This window comes from Papaver somniferum, chromosome 5, assembly GCF_003573695.1.
Source record: "Papaver somniferum cultivar HN1 chromosome 5, ASM357369v1, whole genome shotgun sequence".
In the NCBI taxonomy this organism is placed as follows: Eukaryota; Viridiplantae; Streptophyta; class Magnoliopsida; order Ranunculales; family Papaveraceae; genus Papaver; species Papaver somniferum.
This window is the reverse complement of record NC_039362.1, coordinates 200,622,841-200,646,595: the sequence shown is the minus strand read 5'-3', so window position 1 is coordinate 200,646,595 and position 23,755 is coordinate 200,622,841. Positions and strand designations below refer to the sequence as shown.

The following is a 23,755-nucleotide window of genomic DNA, read 5'->3' as shown; positions in this document are numbered from 1 at the left end:
TTATTTAATCTTTGTTTTTATTCTTATTTTTGACAAACTAAATGAAATGGTATCATAAAATAGTTTGAAAATAAAATATAATAATGTTTAAAGAATAATATATTAGAAATAAAAAATTGATTGTATACATATTTAAGGGAAATTTTTTTCATTTACAAAATAAAATAGGGACAAAAAGGATAAATGAAGCATTAAATTTTGCTGGGACCAAAGCTTATGCTTTTGTAGCTTTTAAAAGCTCCTCCTTCCCAGCTTCCGAAAATTGAGGAATTTGGGAAATCCTTTGGGTAAAAAGCGCTTTCATTTTTTTTTACCAAACACCAATTTCAAAAATTATTAACATATATAGGTTTTGAAAGTGCTTTTGGAAAAATAAAAGCATTACCAAACCCAGCCTTAGTCAGCATACTAGTTGGCCTTGGGTGCCCCTTAGAGAGTTAGCTGAGTGTCTGAGTGTTTTGCAAATATTCTATTTTGATTCCTTTTGATCCGTTGGATCTGCTTCACGTGTCGCGCACTGATTGTGTGATTGTTAGGGTTGAGTGGTTGGTCTATTTGTGTCTGAGAAGCATTTGTTTCTCAGGTTATGAACGTTGTAAGAAAAACCCAATGGCTGCGTTGTTCTTCAGCTCAGATTATGGCCTGAATCTTTGATTTAGGAGTTCCTATCCTCAGTTTATCTATCCATTTATCATTTTTGTTGTTAGCATACAACAATTGGCATCAAAGCCGTTCTTCCCACCCAAAAATATTTCAATTTTTTTTTTCTCACGATGACTTTGAAGGAGGTTGAATCAGAGGTCGAGAAATTGAGAGGATCGCAGGATGTTCTTAATAAAAAACTCACAGATCTAGGTGGTTCGTTGCTGCTTTAACCACCAGATTCGATAACTTTCTGCAACTACTGGAAAAATAAAATTTCCTTCAACACAATCTTGAAAGACCTACTGGTTCTCAGAATGAAACTCATGATGCTCATACGAGAAATCGCTTTAACTATCATCATTCTCGAATACCCAAGTTAGATTTTCCAAGATTCGATGATGAAAATCCAAGGACCTAAATACAAAAGAGCGAGCGGTATTTCAAGATCAATGATACTGAGGAACATATGAAGGTAAATATTGCTTCGATCTATCTAGAAGGTAAAGCCGAGAAATGGTTTTTAAATTTTCAAGTCAATCGGACTCGTATTACATGATCTGATTTAGCTATTCATATTTGTGCTCGATTTGAAAACCCCATAGAAGAAAACTCCGTTGGTAGTTTCAATAAGATTATTCAGAGTTCCATAGTTGATGATTATTATGAAGAATTCGAATCATTAAAAGCCTTGATATTGAACATGAATCCTGTAAGTACACATTTCATCTTCCGCCACGTGTCCACAAAGACACACGTGGAGGACATGCGGCTAAGAGCATCAAGATATGATATCACACGTGGACAGCCAAGAGACGCGCCTTGTCAAGATAGCGTCGCCACCCACCAGATCCAACGGTAGAGGATCGAGGAGACAGAAACACTAGAACACTGCGAAGCACCGGAGGATAACCCAAGAGTCACTTTATCCTATCCCCAGAAAGATTTAAGATCTACGGCTGGGGATAGTCAGACTGACGCAGACAAGACAGGGGCAGAGGACAGCTGTCTACCGCGGACAGACATCTCAACTACCCACATTAAATACCCTCAAACAACATACCTGTCAGTCAGCCTGTATTAGAAGCGCAGATAATACTGCGTATCCATACAGAACATGCAAATGCAGCCGAGAACACGAAGACTTCTGCGTGAGTGGCACAAAACACAAGAGGATAAGGTTATAACGGGCTTCAGAAGTGGACCCCACGTAACCTCCCTATAAATACCCCTCTCCCCCAAGTGAAGAGAGGGGGGGTGAAAAATATTGAGAGGAGAATAGGAGAGAGACAGAGAGATGGAGATAGAGAAAGTGTAAGTGAAGTTCCTCCTGCTACGCAGGCTTATGTTGATCTCAAAGTCATTCGACTATTTCTGTAACCTTCATACATAAAATGAAAAACCCAAACCCGCAGACAGAGAATCATATAAGTTAATCGTTTCATCTATGTTCATGCATTTATACTTTTTATGTTCAATTTGATACTTATGGTATATCATGTTCGTACATTTTATACTTCATCCACTATTTATCTTATTATATGACCTAAGAACAATGATTGTAGTTGATGAGACGAGGAAGAGCATTAGAACTCTGAGTCAAGGATTCGACATAATCAATCCATTCCCATCAGGCGCAGCTTATTTACTGTATTGTCATGAGTCTGCGCGCATTATTTGTGAATACTCAGATGACATTGATCTCTGTGTTCACAATCTGGGGCTAGAAACAGGGATTTTCATCCCGGTAAAAGATTTATCTTCTCCTGTGACTTGTTTCAGGCTTCGTTTTCTGAAAATAACGATGTATGGAACACTACGGTTTTTTCCGTTCATGATTTCAAAAACCAAATTTTTTAACAGATCCGCGTTTATCTAGGTAGATCTGATTCTTCATGCATTTTCTAAGTTTTCAATCTTTGAAAACCAAAATTATGAACAGATCCGCGTTTATCTAAGTAGATCTGATTTTTCATGCATTTTCTAAGTTTTCACATCTTTGAAAACCAAAATTATGAAAAGATCCGCGTTTATCTAAGTAGATTTGATTTTTCATGCATTTTCTAAGTTTTCACATCTTTGAAAACCAAAATTATGAACAGATCCGCGTTTATCCAAGTAGGTCTGATTTTTCATGCATTTTCTAAATTTTCACGTCTTTGAAAATCAAAACTTCGAACAGATCTGCGGTCATCTACATAGATGGGCGCCTTTAGTATCTTCAAGATTTTACACCTTTGAGAATTCAAAACGCTAATAGATATCACGTGGGGCCCATTGTCTTCGTGATTTTTTCTCTCTCTTTCAGGAAAATATTAAAAGATGGAGAAAAGCAAAGATGTTGGGAAGGCAAAAGCTTCGTCAAAAGAGATGCCAAGGACAACCCCAGTGGTAAATAAGAGTAAGCAGAGAGGTGAAAAGCTGAAAGCAGCGGATAGGGCGCAGGATAATGCAGAAAGTACGGCCCCCATCAATGCCAACATCATCGCAGAAAACACAGTAAATGCCGCGGCAACCAAAGCAGGAGCTTCAAGAGCTGGCGGATCCAAAGTTGGAGCTCCCAGAGTAACCAATGCCCAACTACAGGAACATCAGGAAGTCGTAGCAGAGTCAGGAATACAACAACCCCTCTATGGGATGCCCTTAACCAACGAACAGAACATACCTTTTCCGGCCAAGCAACCGCTTCTAATAGCAGGTCAACCCTCACAACAACCGTCGGGGTCCCAAGGTGCACGGTTAGATCCACCAGAACCAGTAATACAGATCGTGGATGAGGAACAAACCATAGCCGTGATGAGCAATTGCGGGCAGGAACACCAAATCAAGGGTCAAATCATTCCGCTCAGATGATGGCCGAGCTGACAGAATTAAGGAAGAACCAGAAGGCATACGCAGATGCTGTGGCGATATTAGCACAAGAGAACCAAACACTCAAGGAAAGAATCATTCATAGCGCAGAGGTAGAAAACCAACGCGACGAAGCTAACTCCAAGGCCCTAGCACCTAATCAAGATAGAAGAATGGTGATCGCAAACAACCCACTTCCATTGAATCGAAGAGGAGCAAGGAGCAGCCAAAGATCAGACCCTGATTACAATCCAGAACTCGGACTACTACGACGGTACCACCCTCCTACGAGCAAATCTACCATTCATGAAGAACACCAGATCGCAATGGAAAATCTGCGTGCTGAGATGCTGGAGAAATCAAGGAGCTAAAGACTAGGCAGGGAGGCGGAAGACTAGAGCAAGTGATGAAGGAAGCAAACACTACCCCGCTGACGCACACTTGGCCAGGGCTTCCATACCGCAGAAGTGTTCGGTTCCTGCTTTCGATTGCTATGACGGATCAACTGATCCTGCGGCTCATCTTCGATATTATAATCGAATGATGGCCCGTTGGGATAACGAAGACTCCATACTGTGCAGATACTTCCCATCAAGTTTAAAAGGGTCCGCGTTGTCATGGTTTGATAACTTGCCATCAAACTCCATCGACTCCTACGACCAACTCACAGAAAAATTTCTAGCAACATACATGTACAACAAGGTTGTCAATACCGGCATGGACAAGCTATTCTCGCTGGAGATGAAATACAAAGAGACCATCAGAGAATATACTGATATGGCACAAGATTTGCCAAGCTATTGGCAACGTAGATCCCGTGGTTAGTATCAACTGCTACAAATGGGGGATGGACAGATGAGTCCTTTGTTTGTCGAGATCCACGGAACCATCCCTACCACCGAAGGAGATCTCCGGATAATCATAGAAAAGCATGCAAGGTTAGAAGAAATTCAGCGTGAAAATCCCAGAGCTCATACTCAACGTCCCACACACAAATTCCGTGGATCAAGCCAGCGGGTCCAAAAGAGGAATCACAGAAGAGCGTCCCAACGAGAAAGGAAAGAACGAAGGGATGATAGACGAAGAGATGATCGAAAATTTGAAGATCAAGTCTATACCAAGCTGAATACCAGTTATTCGCGCATCCTGAGAGAGATCAAGGGAGAGAACCTTTTGGCCATGGTCCAAGGGAAAGCAGCCTCCTAGATCAGAAAAATCCAAGGAATACTGTGAATACCACTGTTTCAACGGTCATCAAACAGAAAAGTGCAAAAATCAAGATAATGATTCAAAAACTAATCGACGCAGGAGACCTGAAGCAATATATACAGAAGATTGATAACGAAGATAGAACCAAGAGAGGCAAGCAGGTTCAATTACCAGAAGGCAACCGCACCCTCAACACGATTTCATGTTCAGAGATTCAAGGACCATCCCTAACCGCCCAGATTGGGAAGAGATTGAGAAAACAATTCGAAGATTATTGTGAGCTTTATAAGATCGATGGGAAAGAGGTAAACGAGCACGAACAATGGATGGACGCGCCCATGACTTTCGATGCGACGATGTGGAAGAAGACATGGAAGACCATAATGATCCTCTAGTCCTCACACTCCCAATAGCAGGGTGCAATGTCAAGAAAATTCTCATCGATGGAGGAAGCTCAGTCAACGTCCTGTTCTATGACACGTTCAAACGTATGGAACTCAACGACGAGCAACTGCTGTCATCTTACTACACCATCTACGGATTCAACGGCGCAGCTACAAAGCCCCTAGGGGACATTGTCTTACAAGTAGACGCGGGCCCATGAAAGTGGACACTCGATTCAGCGTCGTAGATGCACCTTCACCTACAATGCCATCATCGGAAGAAGATGGGTTCACAAGCTCAAGGGAGTAGCGCAACCTACCATCAATATCTCAGATTCCCAACACCCTGGCAGTCATGGAAATTAAAGGAGACCAAGTAACTGCGCGGGAATGTCAGACCTTACAGAATCAGATCAATAATGAGCGGAAGAAGCACCAGTCCCGAAGAGCCAAAAATAAGAAATAACCATAGATTATCTGGAAGAAATCTCCGGAAAAAGCCTTCTGAACGTAAGCACCACTGGCGCAGAAGCAAGCACCTCCGCGACAAAAGAAGACGGAGAGCCCACCAAATAGCAATCAAAGAATGTTCCTCTCTTGGGGGAACCAAAACCCACGTTTACACCTGTCGAAGCAGCTAAAGAAGTCAATATAGGTACTGAGGGAAACCCGAAGATGATCAAATAGGCACCTTGATGGATGAAGAAAGAGCCGCGCTAATCAAACTTCTAAAGGAATACGCGGACATCTTTGCTTGGAAATTGGGGGACATGCCGGGAATTGACCCAAATTAGTTCATCACGAACTTCGAATAAAACCAGGTACCCCCCCTTTTAGGCAGAAGGTGCGCAAAGTAGCTCCAGAATACCATCGAGCAGTTGAAGTGGAACTCCGCAAACTACTGGACGCAGGATTCATCAAAGAAGTTAAGTACCCAACATGGATCTCTAACATGGTCATCGTACCGAAGAAAAATGGCGGAGTAAGGATATGCATCGACTTCACCAACCTTAATAAGGCTTGCCCAAAAGATAGCTATCCACTGCCAAGCATTGACCAACTTGTCGAGGCAGTCGAAGGGTACGAAGAAATGTCATTCATGGATGGATACTCTGGATACAACCAATTATTCCTAGCAGAAGAAGATCAGCAACATACAACATTCTATACACCGCACGACCTCTATTGCTACGTAAGAATGCCCTTTGGACTTCGAAACGCAGGGGCGACCTACCAAAGAATGGTGGATGCAATTTTCAAACCGTGGATTGGAAGTACACTGGAAGTATATGTGGATGATATGCTCGTCAAAAGCAAGCTGCGCAAAGATCATCACCAAGACCTAAAAGATATTTTCCAAGCAATAAGAGAGCACAACATGAACGTAAACCGAGAGAAGTGCACTTTTGGTGTAACTTCCGGAAAGTTCCTCGGATATTTGGTGACGAAGAGGGGCATTGAGGTCGATCCCGCTAAAATTGAAGCCATCGTAAGAATGCCATCCCTAAAGAACTTAAAAGAGGTTCAGAAACTCAATGGTTCACTGGCTGCGCCGGGGAGGTTCATATCCAGGTCCTCGGATAAATGTAAGCACTTCTTTAACATTCTCAAAAAAGGAAGCAAATTCGAACGGACGGCAGAGTGCGAAGAAGCCTTTCAAAATATCAAAGAATACCTAGATGAGATCCCTATACTACAAAAACCAGACCCCGATGAAGTGTTGGCACTATACATAGCAGCAACAGAAGATGCAGTCAGCGTAGTGTTGGTTAAAACCAACACGAAGATAGAGCAGCCCATCTATTACATCAACAAGACTTTGAACGTGATAAACGCATTTATGTGTCTATTTTGTTCTCAATTTTCTGTATTGTTAGACTCGATTAAGTACTTATTGTGTTATTTTGTGTTTTTGTAGATGTTTTTAGAGAAATAAGCCTTTGCGGCGAAATGAGCTCGAAAAGTAGTGTTTTACACCCCAGGATAATGTACCGGTGGTACCTCAGAAATGCACCGGAAGCGTCCCAGAAATGTACCGGAGGAACCCAGAAAAATTACTATTTCCACCCCAATTGCTAAAGGGACACCCGTACAGGATTAGGGAGAGGACACTTTTCTTCTCATAATTCAAATTTCATTTTTCGCGGGAAAATATATTCTCTCCCCGGCAGCGGCGCCAAAATGATTATGGATTTTTCGTGGGTTGTAGTAATGAAGGTTCGAACTCTAAGACTTGTGAAGGTGAAGGATTTTTAGATTTGTAAAAATTATATACAAAAATATTGACAAATTGGTAGAGAGGTACTGAGACTAATGATTCGGCCAATCTTCATAACATAGGGCTCATTGATTTATTCTCAACAATAATCGCTCAAAACATATATGGACTCTTATTTTGCCAAAGTAGATTCTCAAAACATTGATTGTAAATGTTAAGCATGGAACATCAAATCACCTGAGCTAAGCATGACCCATCTAACCAAATAACACCCAATTTAATCAAATCATATTTCAATTAATTTTTAATGCAAAAGTCTTAAAAAGAATTAATAAAATTACCCATGTATGAAGCTCGGCCTCCTCCGTCGTCCCAGTGTTGGGGTTTAACTCATCATAGTAAAAATGCTCTCAAAATAATTTATTATGGCTCAAAAATGGTTTACAAATGATGAGAATATGAGAAATACAATAAAACCAGAGAACTACGACCCTCAGTGATAAAATAAGACTGCTGAACCTCTGTCGCAAACGCTGTGTAAAATAAGACTGCCTGATTACGACCCACAGGTGTTAGTCGTTACTACTGTAGAAAAACGACTGCTGTTGCAGGTCCGCTCTTCATGTTCATCAGCAGCAGCAGCAGAAACCGAGTTTGAGAAAACTCGAATTTCTTCTTCACTGGCTCTCCTCAGAGAAGATTACCTTCATACTCGTTTTCCCGAGCCTAATGATGTCCATGAAGGAGTTCAGTTATTAGAAACCCATCCTCTGGTTGATGTGGTTTGCCCAGGCTATGATACCCAGATTGACTTTGTTTTCCCACCAAATAGTTTTCTTCCAACTGTGGGAACGTTTCAAATGAGTCGAATATTAAGTTCTGAGACTAAGCCTAAGTACTTTAGGTTAATAGAATCGACACATTTTCCTAAGAATGACCACTACTCTCACTGTGGTCAACTATGTAAGTCATATCTGATTGACTTAGAGGATCCGCAATTATTTAGGTTATTACTTCGTGATTCTAAGTTCGTATTTGATTTTTTACAGACTCTAAGACCTAGTGATTCGGATCCCATCTATGAAGAAACGCAGCCAATGAAAATATTCTATTTATACCCTTTCATAGAACCTGAACCTGAATCGCAATTATCGATAGTTTTCAGGAAACTAGGTAAGGGCATGCTATTCTTGTCCACTTTCTTGGTTCATCGCAGTTTCCTTTGGTCAGCTCTATTTAGTTTTGAAGACCCACAGTTATTTCGACTGTTATTTTATGGTTTGAGTTGACTAATCCTTTCCTAAGTCTGGCTGAAGACTTTAAACTTAGCACTTCTTGGTAGGTAACCCAATCTCATGCAACACGGTAATATCTTTTCTTAACTCTTTTGCTTCAAATGGTAACAGTTTCTCCTTGTTCGTGCTTTTAATTTTATCTTTAGAACATTGAGGACAATGTTAGATTTAAGTTTTGGGGTATGGGAGAAACTTTTTAGTTGCAATAAATAAACTCCAGAGCCTAAAAATTTATGCGTATTTAGGATGGCACTAACCAATCTAAGTGGATGGAAGCATTTTGGTTATAGGAGTTGAGGAACCAATCTGATTAGATGGAAACATCTAAAGAGTCTATTCATAAAAGCACAGAGCTCAGGTGTTAGAAATAACATGATAGTTTCACCATATCTCGTTGAGTCCTTTTCACTTCTATTTTTATTTTATTTTGTTTTTAAACTATGTACTCTAAGTGATTAGGTGGGGCACACGATTCAAGTTGTTACCACTACCAGGGTGAATTAGAGTGACTGAGTTACTAAAAAAAAAAGACCGGACCAGTTAGACCAATCGGAATAAGTATTAACACTTGGATAGCAATATGCGTGTGTTCTCCATGTTTCCGTCGCCTAAGCAAGCGTGGAATGCAGGACCCGTGGGAACTATCGTGTAATCTGCTGACAAGAAGCATGCGCTTGGATCAAAAAGATCTATTCATGCCGTTAAAAAAAAAAGGTTATTGTTCTGTGTAGTCAACTGCTGGTTCCCATGTATTTTCCAGTTTGTTGATCTAAATTTAAGTTATTGCCACTGGTTCCCTTGTATATTCCAGTTGTGTTGATATTAGTCAGACCGTATCTCAGTCCATTAGGATAGGTTCATTCTGGCAGTGTCCTTCAGACAGATATGGGAAACGCCGTTCACTTAGTAAACATCAAAACCATCTATGTTTTTCTATATCCATCTCTTATTCTTTCCATGTGATTAGTTTGACTCGAATATGATGTCCATAGTGCAACTATCTGAGTAGAGCTCTGTCACTTATATATGAATTTTAGTATGCTTGAGTGCAAACTCGTGTTCATCAGTTGGAATTTCGCATCAGGGTACTTCCTCTTGTAGTCAATAAGTATGCCAACCAAGGAGATTCTTTAGTGCCTTCCAAGGTTCGTTGTAGATAGCTAGGGTCTGGAGTATTAAGGTTTTGTGGGTATATCTCTTGTAAGCCCTCCCGAGATTAACCCGGTTTTATTTTTTTTATTTTTGCTCGAGGACTAGCAAATAATAAGTTTGGGGGTATTTGATAGACGCATTTATGTGTCTATTTTGTTCTCAATTTTCTGTATTGTTAGACTCGATTAAGTACTTATTGTGTTATTTTGTGTTTTTGTAGATGTTTTTAGAGAAATAAGCCTTTGCGGCGAAATGAGCTCGAAAAGTAGTGTTTTACACCTTAGGATAATGTACCGGTGGCACCTCAGAAATGCACCGGAAGCGTCCCAGAAATGTATCGGAGAAACCCAGAAAATTACTATTTCCACCCCAAAATTACTATTTCCACCCCAATTGCTAAAGGGACACCCGTACATGATTAGGGGGAGGACTCTTTTCTTCTCATAATTCAAATTTCATTTTTGGCGGGAAAATATATTCTCTCCCTGGCAGATTTTCAAATTTATTTTCGATGGATTTGTGGAGAAACTAAATGGTTTGAATTAATTGGGTCATATCTATTGAGTATAACAAGATTATTCTGAGCGTTGGAATGAGTTAAATTTGGCTAGAATCCGCTAACTTTCAATCGAGAGTTAAACAAGGAAGATACGCTCGAGTTCCCTGTGAGAGGAATTTTTGGGTGTTTTGTGGACTAAATGGGGAAGATATCTGATCTTCTTAAGTGTTTATGCAACTATGGAAGTATTACAGCTTATATGCGCAGGCAGAGGGGATGGAGAAGATCATATCTCGGCTGACAGTGAATAAAATGGAAAAAAATATTTTCCGAGTAATGGAGAATTATATGGAGTGAATGAGCGAGATTCGATGGGTATGTTGGCTATAAATAGGTTGCTGGGGTTGAGCAGAGAGGGGGTCGAGAGTCTGGGGGGCTGAGGAGAGCCAGAGAAGAAGAAATTCGAGTTTTCCCAAACTCGGTTTCTGCTGCTGATGATGATGAACATGAAGAACACGAAGAACAGACCTGCAACAACAGTCGTTTTTCTATAGTAGTAGCGACTAACCCCTATGGGTCGTAATCAGGCAGTCTTATTTTACACAGCGTTTGCGACAGAGGTTCAACATTCTTATTTTATCACTGAGGGTCGTAGTTCTCTGGTTTTATTGTATTTCTCACATTCTCATCATTTGTAAACCATTTTTGAGCCATAATAAATTATTTTGAGAGCATTTTTACTATGATGAGTTAAACCCCAACAATGGGACGACGGAGGAGGCCGAGCTTCATACATGGGTAATTTTATTAATTCTTTTTAAGACTTTTGCATTAAAAATTAATTGAAATATGATTTGATTAAATTGTGTGTTATTTGATTAGATGGGTCATGCTTAGCTTAGGTGATTTGATGTTCCATGCTTAACATTGACAATCAATGTTTTGAGAATCTACTTTGGCAAAATAAGAGTCCATATATGTTTTGAGCGATTATTGTTGAGAATAAATCATTGAGCCCTATGTTATGAAGATTGGCCGAATCATTAGTCCCAGTACCTCTCTACCAATTTGTCAATATTTTTGTATATAATTTTTATAAATCTAAAAATCCTTCACCTTCACAAGTCTTAGAGTTCGAACCTTCATTACTACAACCCACGAAAAATCCATAATCAGAACGCAGCAGAGAGGAACTACACGAAGATCGAGCAGCTCATCTTGGCATTAGTATGGGCAACCCTGAAACTCAGAACTTACTTTTTGACTCACTACGTCCGCGTCCCATGCAAAGCTCCGCTAGAAGCAGTCCTTAAAAACGCAGGGAGAGTAGGCAGAATTTCAAAATGGTATACTCACCTAGATAAATTCAATATCATCCATGAGATACAACACTCTCAGAAGTCACAAGTATTAGCAGATTTCCTAGCAGACTTACCGTTGGATAACTACGAAGAAGTCATCATCGAAGGGCGGAAGGCAGCAGGACTACCAGAAATCGACGAAGGTAAAGATCCTATAGACATCTTGGAACCAAAAAATCCTAGGCAACGGGAAGTATTCGTAGATGGATCGAAAAATAAATAAGGGGCAGGGATAGGCATCGTAATCACCACTCCAACAGGAGATAGGGTCATACATGCTTTCAGGTTAGAATTCAAGGGGCATACCAACAACATAGTTGAATATGAAGCAGTGGTGCATGCCCTTCAGTTGATAATAGAAATGGGCATAACTGACGTGCGTCTGACAAGCGATTCGCAGCTGGTCATCCGACAAATAGGATTGCAAGTTAATGTTTATGACAGAACATTGTCAGCATACATGGAATTGGTGCAAACACTGGCATCACAAATTCCAAACATCAAATTCCGACACCTGGAGAGGAAATAGCTCAGGCACGCGGACGCCATGGCCTACATATCATCGATGCTCAGAAACGAGGACGTCAAAGCAATCAAAGTAACCAGGATTTACGAGCCTTCAATTGATATTCAAGAATTCTGCGCTGCACAGCAAGGGAACAACGCAGAAGAAGACATTGCAGATGATGACGTGGGAGAATTCATCACGGATGATTTCCAAGAAGACAACATCATGACTAAGGCAGACCAAGATGAAGACTTCAGCAAAGAAGAAGATTGGAGATCTGAGATTCATCTTTTCCTAAAAGAAGGAATACTACTCTCGGATCTAAAGCAAGCCAGAAAAATACAGTCAAAGGCAGGAAGATATGATCTGAGAGAAGATATTTTGTACAAAAAATCTTTTCTCGGACCGTTATTACGCTGCCCATCCAGATCCGAAGGCCATTTGATTTTGAAAGAAATACACCGCAGAGACGCAGGCAATCACAGCGGAATGAGATCCCTAGCAGATAAGGCGAAAACTCAAGGATATTACTGGCCAATAATGATATGAGACGCTGCAAGAATGTCACGAAGATGCGAATAATGCCAGCGTTTCGCCAAAAAAATACACACACCCGCAACAATGTTGAATCCAGTAGACATCCCTTGGACATTCTCAAAATGGGGCATAGACATCGTGGGTCCCCTAATCGAAGGATCATGGAAGTTAAAATTTTTGATAGTGGCCATAGACTATTTCAGCAAATGGGTAGAGGCTAAATCCCTGGCAAGGATCCGAGACGCAAATGTCTTCACATTCATCTTTCAAAACATCATTTGCAGGTTTGGCATACCAGCTGAGATTGTATCTGACAATGGAAAGCAATTACAGGGAAAAAACATCGACTTACTCTTCGATACTTTCAAAATTCGAAAGAACAAGTCAACACCAATTTAACCTCAAAGCAATGGTCAGGAAGAAGCCACAAACAAAACCCTCGCACTCATCCTCAAAAAGAAGTTAGACGAATACAAGAAGCGTTGGTGCGAGCAACTACACAACGTTTTGTGGGATTATAGGACAACTCGAAGATCAGCCACGGTAGAATCCCTACTCTTACTCACCTATGGAGCTGAAGCTATTATCCCAACAGAAATAATCATGCCAACTACGAAGACTGAAGCATGGGAGAAGAACCTCACAGCGGACATGATGTTGGAAAGGTCGGATGATCTAGAAGAGAGGAGGGAGGCAACACTACAAAAAATGGAAAACTATCAAAGGGAACTAGCAAGGGAGTACAATAATAGGGTTAAGCTTAGAAATTTTGTAGAAGGGCAATATGTGCCGAGGACCATTCCCCAATACCAACGAGAAAATAAGTGGGGAAAATTAGCACCAACATGGGGGGACCCTTCGTCATACATGATGTTACAGGAAATGGATCTTATTATCTACGCAACTTAAAAAGGGAGATCCTCAGACACCCATGGAATGCAAAATATCTCAAGCCATACTACCCGTAGAAAGCAACGCAGACCTGCATCTACGTGAAGAGCACCAGAAGAAGAAAACGATGCTTGCGATCGACATGTTTCTATCTCTGAGAGAGGAGTAGCAAACCTCAACCTATCAATCAAGCAAAATTTTGGCAAAAAATATTCAAAATACATGGAGAAACATAGTAACAAGACGACCGCGTGTAAATACAACACCTCACGAGAACCCTACACCTGTAAATACAGAGAAATGACCTCCGCGTCAATACTTCATTCTCCTATTTTTTGCTATTTACTACCTCAGAGGTTCCATAAATGGAATTCTTCTAAAAGTAACTCAACAAACTAAATAGACACTTTAACCCTCTTTCACCCGTGGACGTAGACACTCTGCTGTCCAACCACGTAAATACTTGTGTTAATTGTCGTTTTATTTTACTTGGGAAAAGTAGTCACCTACAATCTCTCGGGACTCCCCTATCAGCGTCTATAAGTGTAGGACCATGGGGAAGGCATCCAGCAGAAAGAGATACCCAACCAATCTTATGGAAGTGGGTTGACGGAATGAATGTACATTCCAAAAAACTCATATCCTAGAACGCTGCCCCGACCCCCACCGTCTGGGAATCCTCTGGCCCAGGATTAGCCAGCGGGGTGACAGGTCTCAAGACGTTCACGAAGATGCACATATCTTCGGGTTCGCACTAAAACACTTCGCTATCCTTTATTACGTTCAGTTATATTCTAAATTAACCGTAACAATACTTAAAAGGAAATCAGACAACGCAGATAAAAATTAAAACGATGATCAATTCATTAAAAGTTGATTACAGGCTTGGCAATGATACGCGGGAATAAGAAAATACAAAAGGAATCTCACGAAGCCTTATAATCAACAAAGATCAACTTTCTACAATAATCTACTTGGATAGTTCAACCCCACCAGCAGGTTTAGCAGTCTTCCCCTTCTGTGACGAAGGTACGCTCCCACCCGAGGAAGGCCCTGAAGAACCAGACATAGGAGGCGGGGGTTTCTCACGGCGCGGATAGTCCTTGATAAGGCCATGCTTGGTCTTAAGATCATACTCGATGTTGTCCAGAATCTTGTTAGTCTCTTCCACTAGTTGACAGCGAGCCTTGTACGTAATAACAATATTCATCATCTCATCCTTCGACAACAACGAGGAAAGGCGACTCACTTCCTTCGAAGCGGCTTGGGCAGCCTCGTCCCTTGCTGTAGATAAACCTTTGTGATGAATAATCTGGCTTTCCTGATACACTAATTTAGATTTAGCCTTCACAAGCTCTTCATTTGCAGTGCAAAGCTGTCCCTTGAGCTCTGCAAAGAAAAGAAAAATGCAGATGGTTAGGTCCAGGAAATTACAGAATCACACTCGAGAATATAAGCATATACCTTCGACTCTCGCCGAAGCTATTTCATATTCGTTAACAACAGCATCACGGGCTTCATCAAGAAAGTCATACTCATCTGAAAACTTTTTATAATCCGCTTGAAGGGTTGAAAGAGCGTACTGACTCGCATCTAATACTACCTGTTTCATTGAATCCAAATGACGAAGATGGTTGACTTAGTTGTTTAATTCCTCCAAACCCTTGTTGAGCCGATACATATTTACTTCAAGATTCCTCTCAGACTCAGTTTGGCGTACCACATCGGCCCTAGACGCAGCTAAAGCTTTGCTAAGAGCGCCAACCTCAGCCCTAGCGTCATCTCTCTCCCTAGCAAGACGCTGAATGTAATCTCTAACATCAGAAGACTCAAAAGAACGAGCTTGACGCAATTCTTCTTCTAAGAGATTGATTCTAGCTTCTAAAGATGAGACCTGTTCTCGGGATTCACGAAGATTACCATGCCTCCACAACAACGCTCCATTAAACAAACGACGATCATTGTTATATTTGTTCTGCATATCAACCATTTGGACTCGTCTGCCCCGCCACTCCTCTGCCAGGGAATTATGTTCATCGGCACGAGCATTCCACTTATCAGCCTCGCTCTTTATCTTCTCTACCAACTCTGCGATGTGAGATTTTTGACGTTGCCGCTCATTCCGAAGCCATACTAACTCGGGAACTCCACCCACTGAATATAGGGTGGGGGAGGGAGACTCAGACAGAACACTAATAACAGTAAAGGACAACAACAAGGAAGAGAAAACAGATAATCGAACCTGTAACATCCGAAGAATTCTTCTTAGCCTCTTCCAAGATAACAGTCTCAGCCGCGGTAAGCTCCTCTTCCCGAAGACGAAGCTTAGCTTCCAACTTGAGGGATTTGGCCTTAAAAAACTGGTACAACATGTGGTTGCAATGCTCACTCCTCATCATCTGCGAATCAGAAATTAGAACACCCAGACTCTATAATTGCTAAATATTGATACAAGGCGAAATGATTAAGAGAACTCACTTCTAACATCCGCTGCTGGGGATATCCATACTGATACCCATCAGCCAAGGCCATCATGTCAGCAACAGTCGAGGGAGCGTCGATCACTAGAGAAGCCTCCAAGGCCCGAAGATTCTTATCCCACGCTTCTGCGACCTGATCCTCGGGAGACAATTGCATCATCTTACGGGTATAGGCATCAGATTTCTTCTCACCCTCCACCACAGGAGCTGGATTGGGTACGAACATCAAATTCTTCTTTTTGAACCAAGCTAAGATGGCATCATCACCTTCAAGGATCAATGACTGAGGAAAATCATCTCCAGAAGACCCAACCGAGGCCCCACCCATGTCTGTGAACTTAGCGCCCGAAGAGTTCGGGGCTATTCCCGCATCCAAATCTGGAAGATCTCTAGCACCGCTCCCCTCTGGAATATCACTAGCATTCACGACTCCCTTTCCCTTTTCATCCTCCTTGCTAGAGTTACCAAGCACATCCCAATCATTGTTTGGGGAAAGCAGGTTGAACTCAGAATCCAGGCCCAGGGCAGCGTTTATATCGAAGCTATCCCCCGCAGAGTAAATCCGGCCAAAGGAAAACTCCTGGAACACATCGGGAATTTCACCACCAATACCCTGATCACCAAGTACAATGTTATCATCACTAGCATCGCTGCCACCCGCGGGATTAGCTTCGGCACCAACACCATTGCCACCTGTGGGATTAATTTCACCACCAATACCGCTGCCACCAGCGGTAGTATTCCCTTCAACAAATTCTTCATCATCATGACCTGGGGGGGATGTATCAGTACGCTCTTCCCTATCATACATATCTTCATACTCTCCAAGCTCAGTCACAGGACTGTTAACTTCTTCATGAACCTCCGCCTCCTCGATTGTTGCGGTGGTGGACTGCTTGGGATTTATCCTCCTCTTCTTCGTCACCTAAAAAGACAAGGCATATAGAAATAAAAATCCCTGGCTTTGAAAAGAATTAAAACTGCCTCAACTAAAGAAGGATAAGGCATATGGAAATCTTACCTTGACAACCGCAGTATTCTTCGTCTGAAGATCAGCATCGGAACTCTCTTCGTCATTTCCATCAACAACATCGAGTGCATATTGGAAATTCATTCCCTCAAAATTCAAATGCCAAGGACGGAAATTCCCATAACGAGCAGGAGGAGCCTCACGTATCTGGATATCTGCGGTAGGACGCCATCCTTGCGGGCCTGGAACCCACCCCCAAGCCCAGGGACCAACAACCTCAATAACAGTCGCGTGCCACTCATAATCATGATCACGCTTGATCCGCTCACGAGTAGGAAACACCAATTTGTTAGTAGAATTCTCTGTACCCGGGACGTACTTCACCTTAGCACCACTTACTTCACTCAGAAGACGGATTTCACCACGCGGAGCGGCAATATTACGAAGACTCACTCTCCACGGTTTACGATTCCTACTGTTAACATAATCACCAAAAGACTTGTTAAAATTCTCAGGCGTATACCACTCCCTTTCTTCAGGTTTGAGAACATAAAGGGTCATCATTGTCTCTCCTTTGCTCCGAAGATAACACTCCCTCAGTGCACGAAGATAATTCCCATGAATTTGGAAATAGAGCGACAGTGAGTGTTCTTCGAAGAGCCCTCTCGACCAGCCAGCACATCATAATAAAAGGAATCCCCAGACTTGTACAAAGGCAACATAAGACCCGCTTCAAAGGCCCCCACCGTGGTCAGCAGATGAAATTCATCAAACTTATACGTCGATATCATCTCATAAGTAATATCATCATCAGCAGCGTAAAAACGAACATCGAATAGCTGAAGACCATGCTTTTCCTTAAAAACCTCCAAATCAATGTGTTTGAAGGTCACTTTCTTCTCCCCAACAGCGACGCTGCGTATTTCCTGAGAAATATCTTCCTCCTCCGCGGGATCAGGCGCAGAATCCTTCGAAGGATTTTTATCGGAAGCTTTTCTCTTAGGAGGAACCTTAGATGCCTCAGTCTTCGAAACCACTTCTTTCGAAGACCTCCCCTCGGGTTGAGACACTAGAGGGGGAGGTAGAGGATGTTGCTGAGATGCGGAAGGAGGCGCCATTAACCGAAGAGGTGGGACATCCCGCGTTTTCTTGGGATCATCACGCGGATTAACAAAGGGGCGAGAAATAGCATATAGGGAACCAGGAGCCTCTTTTGGCCGGTCCCCTTTCTGCGTGTTCCCTCTCTGCGACTCGCCCTTCTTAGAAGATGAGTGCCTCTGACCAGAAGAAGACGAAACCTTATGAACCCGGGCATCACCTTGGGAAGACTTAGACGAACCTCCACCAGGCGGAGAAACATCAGGATCTCTACGCGAATGAGATCTACGCGGACTCGGCGGTGGAGTTTGATAAGAAACCCGCGGACGATCATCCATGTCTGCGAAATACACAAACAAGTTTCAGATTTCCGCGGAGACAAAACGAAAATCAAAAAACCCAATTTCATCCACTTCTTCATAATCATGAACCAGATGGAAAATAAGAACAAACCCTAAATAAAAAGGGGAAATAACAAATAGGGGCAAGCATACATGAAGGAAGATATCATTACTGTTTGTAATAACGAACAGGGGCAATCATACACACATCTATATATATGTTCTTCATCACAAACACATATAGCAACAGCAGAAAACGAATATATTTTTCATCAAAAGATAATCAAACACAGTAGAACCACTTACCTATAAATGAAAAATCAGGGTCGTGAAGAAAGCCTCGACGAACAACAGTAGCAACAGAAAGCTTCGAGGAACAACAACAACAGCAGCAACAAAGACAAAAACAACAGTAGTAGCAGCAGCAGCAATTAATAACAAGGAAACAAAAGCAGAGAACAAAAAATAAAAGTTCTGAGGAAAGAGAAGGAATGAAATTTATGACTAGAGAATTTTCACATTCCTTCTCATATATATATATATATACAACGAGAAATAAAACCGCGCCACTACCCAAGAAGAAGTTATTGCAAATAGTGGGGAACGTGTCCTAAAATCTAGGAAAATAATAAAGAGAAGATGAAGAGAGTAACACGTTTTTTCTTCCCACTTAGACTAACCGCCCAGTAGGATGAAAAGGGGAAAATTGTAGGTACACATTTCATCTTCCGCCACGTGTCCACAAAGACACACGTGGAGGACATGCGGCTGAGAGCATCAAGATATGATATCACACGTGGACAGCCAAGAGACCCGCCTTGTCAAGATAGCGTCGCCACCCACCAGATCCAACGGTAGAGGATCGAGGAGACAGAAACACTAGAACACTGCGAAGCACCGGAGGATAACCCAAGAGCCACTTTATCCTATCCCCAGAAAGATCTAAGATCTACGGCTGGGGATAGTCAGACTGACGCAGACAAGACAGAGGCAGAGGACAGCTGTCTACCTCGGACAGACATCTCAACTACCCGCATTAAATACCCTCAAACAACATACGTGTCAGTCAGCCTGTATTGGAAGCGCAGATAATACTGTGTATCCAGACAGAACACGCAGATGCAGCCGAGAACACGAAGAATTTTGCGTGAGTGGCACAAAAAACAAGAGGATAAGGTTATAACGGGCTTCAGGAGTGGACCCCACGTAACCTCCCTATAAATACCCCTCTCCCCCAAGTTAAGAGAGGGGGGCGAAAAATATTGAGAAGAGAATAGGAGAGAGACAGAGAGATAGAGAAAGTGTAAGTGAAGTTCCTCCTGCTACGCAGGCTTATGTTGATCTCAAAGTCATTCGACTATTTCTGTAACCTTCATACATATAATGAAAAACCCAAACCCGCAGACAGAGAATCATATAAGTTAATCGTTTCATCTATGTTCATGTATTTATACTTTTTATGTTCAATTCAATACTTATGGTATATCATGTTCGTACATTTTATACTTCATCCACTATTTATCTTATTGTATGAGCTAAGAACAATGATTGTAGTTGATGAGACGAGGAAGAGTATTAGAACTCTGAGTCAAGAATTCGACATAATCAATCCATTCCCCTCGGGCGCAGCTTATTTACTGTATTGTCATGAGTCTGCGCGCATTATTTGTGAATACTCATATGACATTGATCTCTGTGTTCACAAATCCTTCACTTACTGAAACATATTTTGTCATGAGTTTTCTTAGTGGTCTTAAAGAGTAAATTGGTAAATATGTATCTATGTTTCATCCTGCGACTTTATATGATGCTTTCTCTTTAGATAGATTACAAGAGCAGAAAGTTCAACTTGCATCTACTGCTTCTAAACCGTTTACCAGATCATTCAATACATCTTTTCAGACCAATAGACCCTACTCTTCACCAAATTTTCCTCCTAAACCAATACTTACATCACCTAAATATGCACCAATCACACCTGAATCCTTTTCTACTTCTCAATCCAAATCCAATTCTGTAATCCTTACAATCAAAAGACTAACCCCTGAGGAAATGCAGAAGAGAAGAGATCAAGGTTTATGCTACAACTGTGATGCAATTTATAAGCCAGGGCACTTTTGCAAAGGTAAACAGAAAATATTCATCCTTAAAATGGACAATTCTGAGTCACAAGATACTGAGGAAGAGGAGGCAGTCTTCGAAGAAGATGTTGAATCTCCAATTAACTCTGACATTGAGATATCACTCCTTGCTCTCACTGGTACTGTTACAGGTGAAACCATTAGAATCCCTGGTGTTCTCAATAAGCATAAGGTTTCAATTTTGATTGACTATGGTAGCACCACTAGCTTCATTGATAGCAGTTTAGCTTCTACTCTCAACTGCAATATAACTCCAACTGCTTCAATGTTGGTAACTGTTGCAAATGGTGACAAAACATGTAGTACTGGAATTTGTTCTAAACTGCAATGGAGCATGCAAGGCCACAAGTTTGTGGAGGATATGCAAGTCTTACCATTGGGAGGTTGCGATATTGTGTTGGGAGCATATTGGCTCAAGACATTAGGTGATCTGCTTTTTAACTTCTCTAAACTCAGCGTTTCTTTTAAGTATCATAATAAGAAGATCACCTTACATGGCCTAACACCCAAAAATTCTTTATTGATGATGAGTGGGGAAGGTGTCAAGAAATTTTTCTCAAAAACTTCACATGGAATTGTGGGCCATTTATTCTCTATTTCTACCCCAACTACACAACCAATCACTCTACCAGAGCTTCTTCCTATTCTAGATGAATATCAGGACATCTTTCAAGAACCTAATCAATTGCCTCCCAAAAGATCATTAGACCACTCAATTCCTCTCCAGACTAATGTTGCCCCTGTAAATAAGAGAGCCTATAAATGTCCTTACATCCAAAAAGGGGTAGTTGAAAAACTTGTACAATACATGCTCAACTCTGGCATTATCCAACCTAATCATAGTCCATTTTCTTCCCCAATCTTGCTTGTTAAGAAGAAGGATAATTCTTGGAGATTTTGTGTGCATTACAGGAAGCTCAACCACATTACCATTAAAGATAAATTTCATATTACTATAATTGACGAGCTTCTAGATGAATTAAAGGGTGTTATATTCTTCACTAAGATAGGTTTGAGGGATGGGTACCATCAGATTAGAGTGATTGATGCTGATATCTTCAAGAATGCTTTCAGAACACATCATGGGCACTATGAGTTTAAGGTCATGCCATTTGGCCTGACAAATACACCTGCAACTTTCCAAGCTCTAATGAATGATATTTTCAAACCAGTTTTGAGAAAATTTGTCTTGGTCTTCTTTGATGACATCTTGATTTATAGTCCAAGCTTAGAAGCGCATATGGAGAACCTAAAATATGTTTTTTCCTTACTCAGACAACATCAGCTTTTTTCTAACTTCTACAAGTGTTGCTTTGGTCAATCTTCCTTGGAATACTTGGCCATATAATTACAGCTGAGGGTGTGTCTGCTGATCCTAGTAAGATATCTTGTATGCAACAATGGCCACTTCCCACTACTATTAAAGAACTCATAGGTTTTCTTGGCCTCACTGGATATTATAGAAAATTTGTTAAAGGATATGGAGCTATTGCTAAGCCACTTACTGAGCTGTTAAAGAAGAATTCCTTCCTTTGGAGTCCAGCAACAACACTTGCATTCAATAAGCTCAAAGAAGCCATGACAACTACTCTCATTCTAGCCTTGCCAGATTTCACAAAGTCATTTGTGGTGGAGAGTGAAGCCAGTGATTCATGTGTGGGATCTATTCTCTTACAAGATAACAAACCCATTGCTTACTTAAGCAAACCTTTGGGCCCTAGAGCCCAAGCTTTATCTACTTATGAGAAGGAATTTCTGGCTATTGTTTTGGCAGTCCAAAGATGGAGGCAATATTTGCAAGGTAATAAATTCATCATCAAAACTGACCATCAAAGCATTAAATACTTTCTGGATCAGAAGATTACTACTTCCTTCCAACAAAAATGGCTTATTAAGTTGCTGGGATTTACTTATGAAATCCAATACAAGAAAGGTACTGACAATGTGGTAGCTGATGCTTTATCTAGAAGACCTACTCCTTCAGTGGCTTGTAATTCAATTTCAGTCTATACTCCAACTTGGATGCAGGATATACTTCTCAGTTACTCTCAAAATGCCAAGGCAGACCAGCTAATGTCCAAGTTATTACTTCAGGATGATTCTGTACCCCATTTCACCTTCCATGAAGGTAACTTAAGATACAAAAATAGGATCTACATTAGCACTGGAGGTAATATCAGACACCTTCTTTTGAATTCCTTGCATGCTTCTGTTGTTGGTGGGCATTCAGGTATGCAAGCCACATATGTTAGAGCTAGGAAACACTTTTATTGGCAAGGAATGAAGAAAGATATTTTGCTCTTTGTCTCTCAATGTGATGTTTGTCAAAGATGCAAAGGTGATTCTACCACTCATGTTGGGCTTTTACAACCTCTGCCAATTCCCAATTACCCTTGGCAACATATAACTATGGATTTTATTGAGGGATTGCCAATTAGTGAAAGGAAAAGTGTTATTTTGGTTATTATTGATAGACTTACTAAGTATGCCCACTTCCTTGCTCTACAACACCCTTACACAGCTGCATCTGTGGCCAAAGCTTTTCTCAGTCAAGTATTCAAGCTCCATGGGTTACCTTCTTTCGTTGTATTTGATAGGGATAAGGTCTTCATCAGAAATTTTTGGAAAGATTTGTTCACAGCTTTGGGCACAAGTTTGAACCTCAGTACTGCCTACCATCCACAGACTTAGGGACAAACATAGAGGGTTAATGCTTGCCTATAAAATTATCTGAGATGCATTACTGGACACAAACCAAGTAAATGGGTTCAATGGATAGCTCTTGCTGAGTGGTGGTACAACACCAGCTTCCGCAGGGGCTTAAAAATGTCTCCTTTTCAAGCCCTTTATGGATACTTACCACCCCATATGGCTATTCCCTCTTCTGCCACCACTTCTGTTGCTGCTGTTGAAACATACTTACAAGAAAGAGCTCAGATGCTAGACTTACTTAAAGAAGCACTTCACTTAGCTCAGGAGAGGATGAAACTGTATGCAGATAATTCCAGGGTGGAGAGATCTTTTGCAGTAGTGGATTTATTCTACCTCAAGCTTCAGTCTTACAGACATGCCTCTCTCTCTGTCAGAAAGAACTTCAAGCTCTCTGCTAAGTTCTATGGCCCTTTCCCTGTTTTGCAGAAAATTGGTCAGGTGGCATACAAGCTGGAGATACCATCACAT

General features: G+C 41.3%; 1 protein-coding gene across 1 annotated transcript; it reads left to right on the top strand.

Moving 5' to 3' along the window:
• Positions 1–20,216: 20,216 nt before the first annotated feature.
• On the top strand, positions 20,217–21,923 carry LOC113280560. The gene has a single exon (XM_026529172.1). The coding sequence runs from the start codon at positions 20,217–20,219 to the stop codon at positions 21,921–21,923; it is 1,707 nt and encodes a 568-aa protein (XP_026384957.1).
• The last annotated feature ends 1,832 nt before the right edge of the window (positions 21,924–23,755 follow it).

Excerpts from the sequence above, each read along its gene's own strand:
- LOC113280560 (XM_026529172.1), top strand. The coding sequence starts at position 20,217 with ATGTTTCATCCTGCGACTTTATATGATGCTTTCTCTTTAGATAGATTA.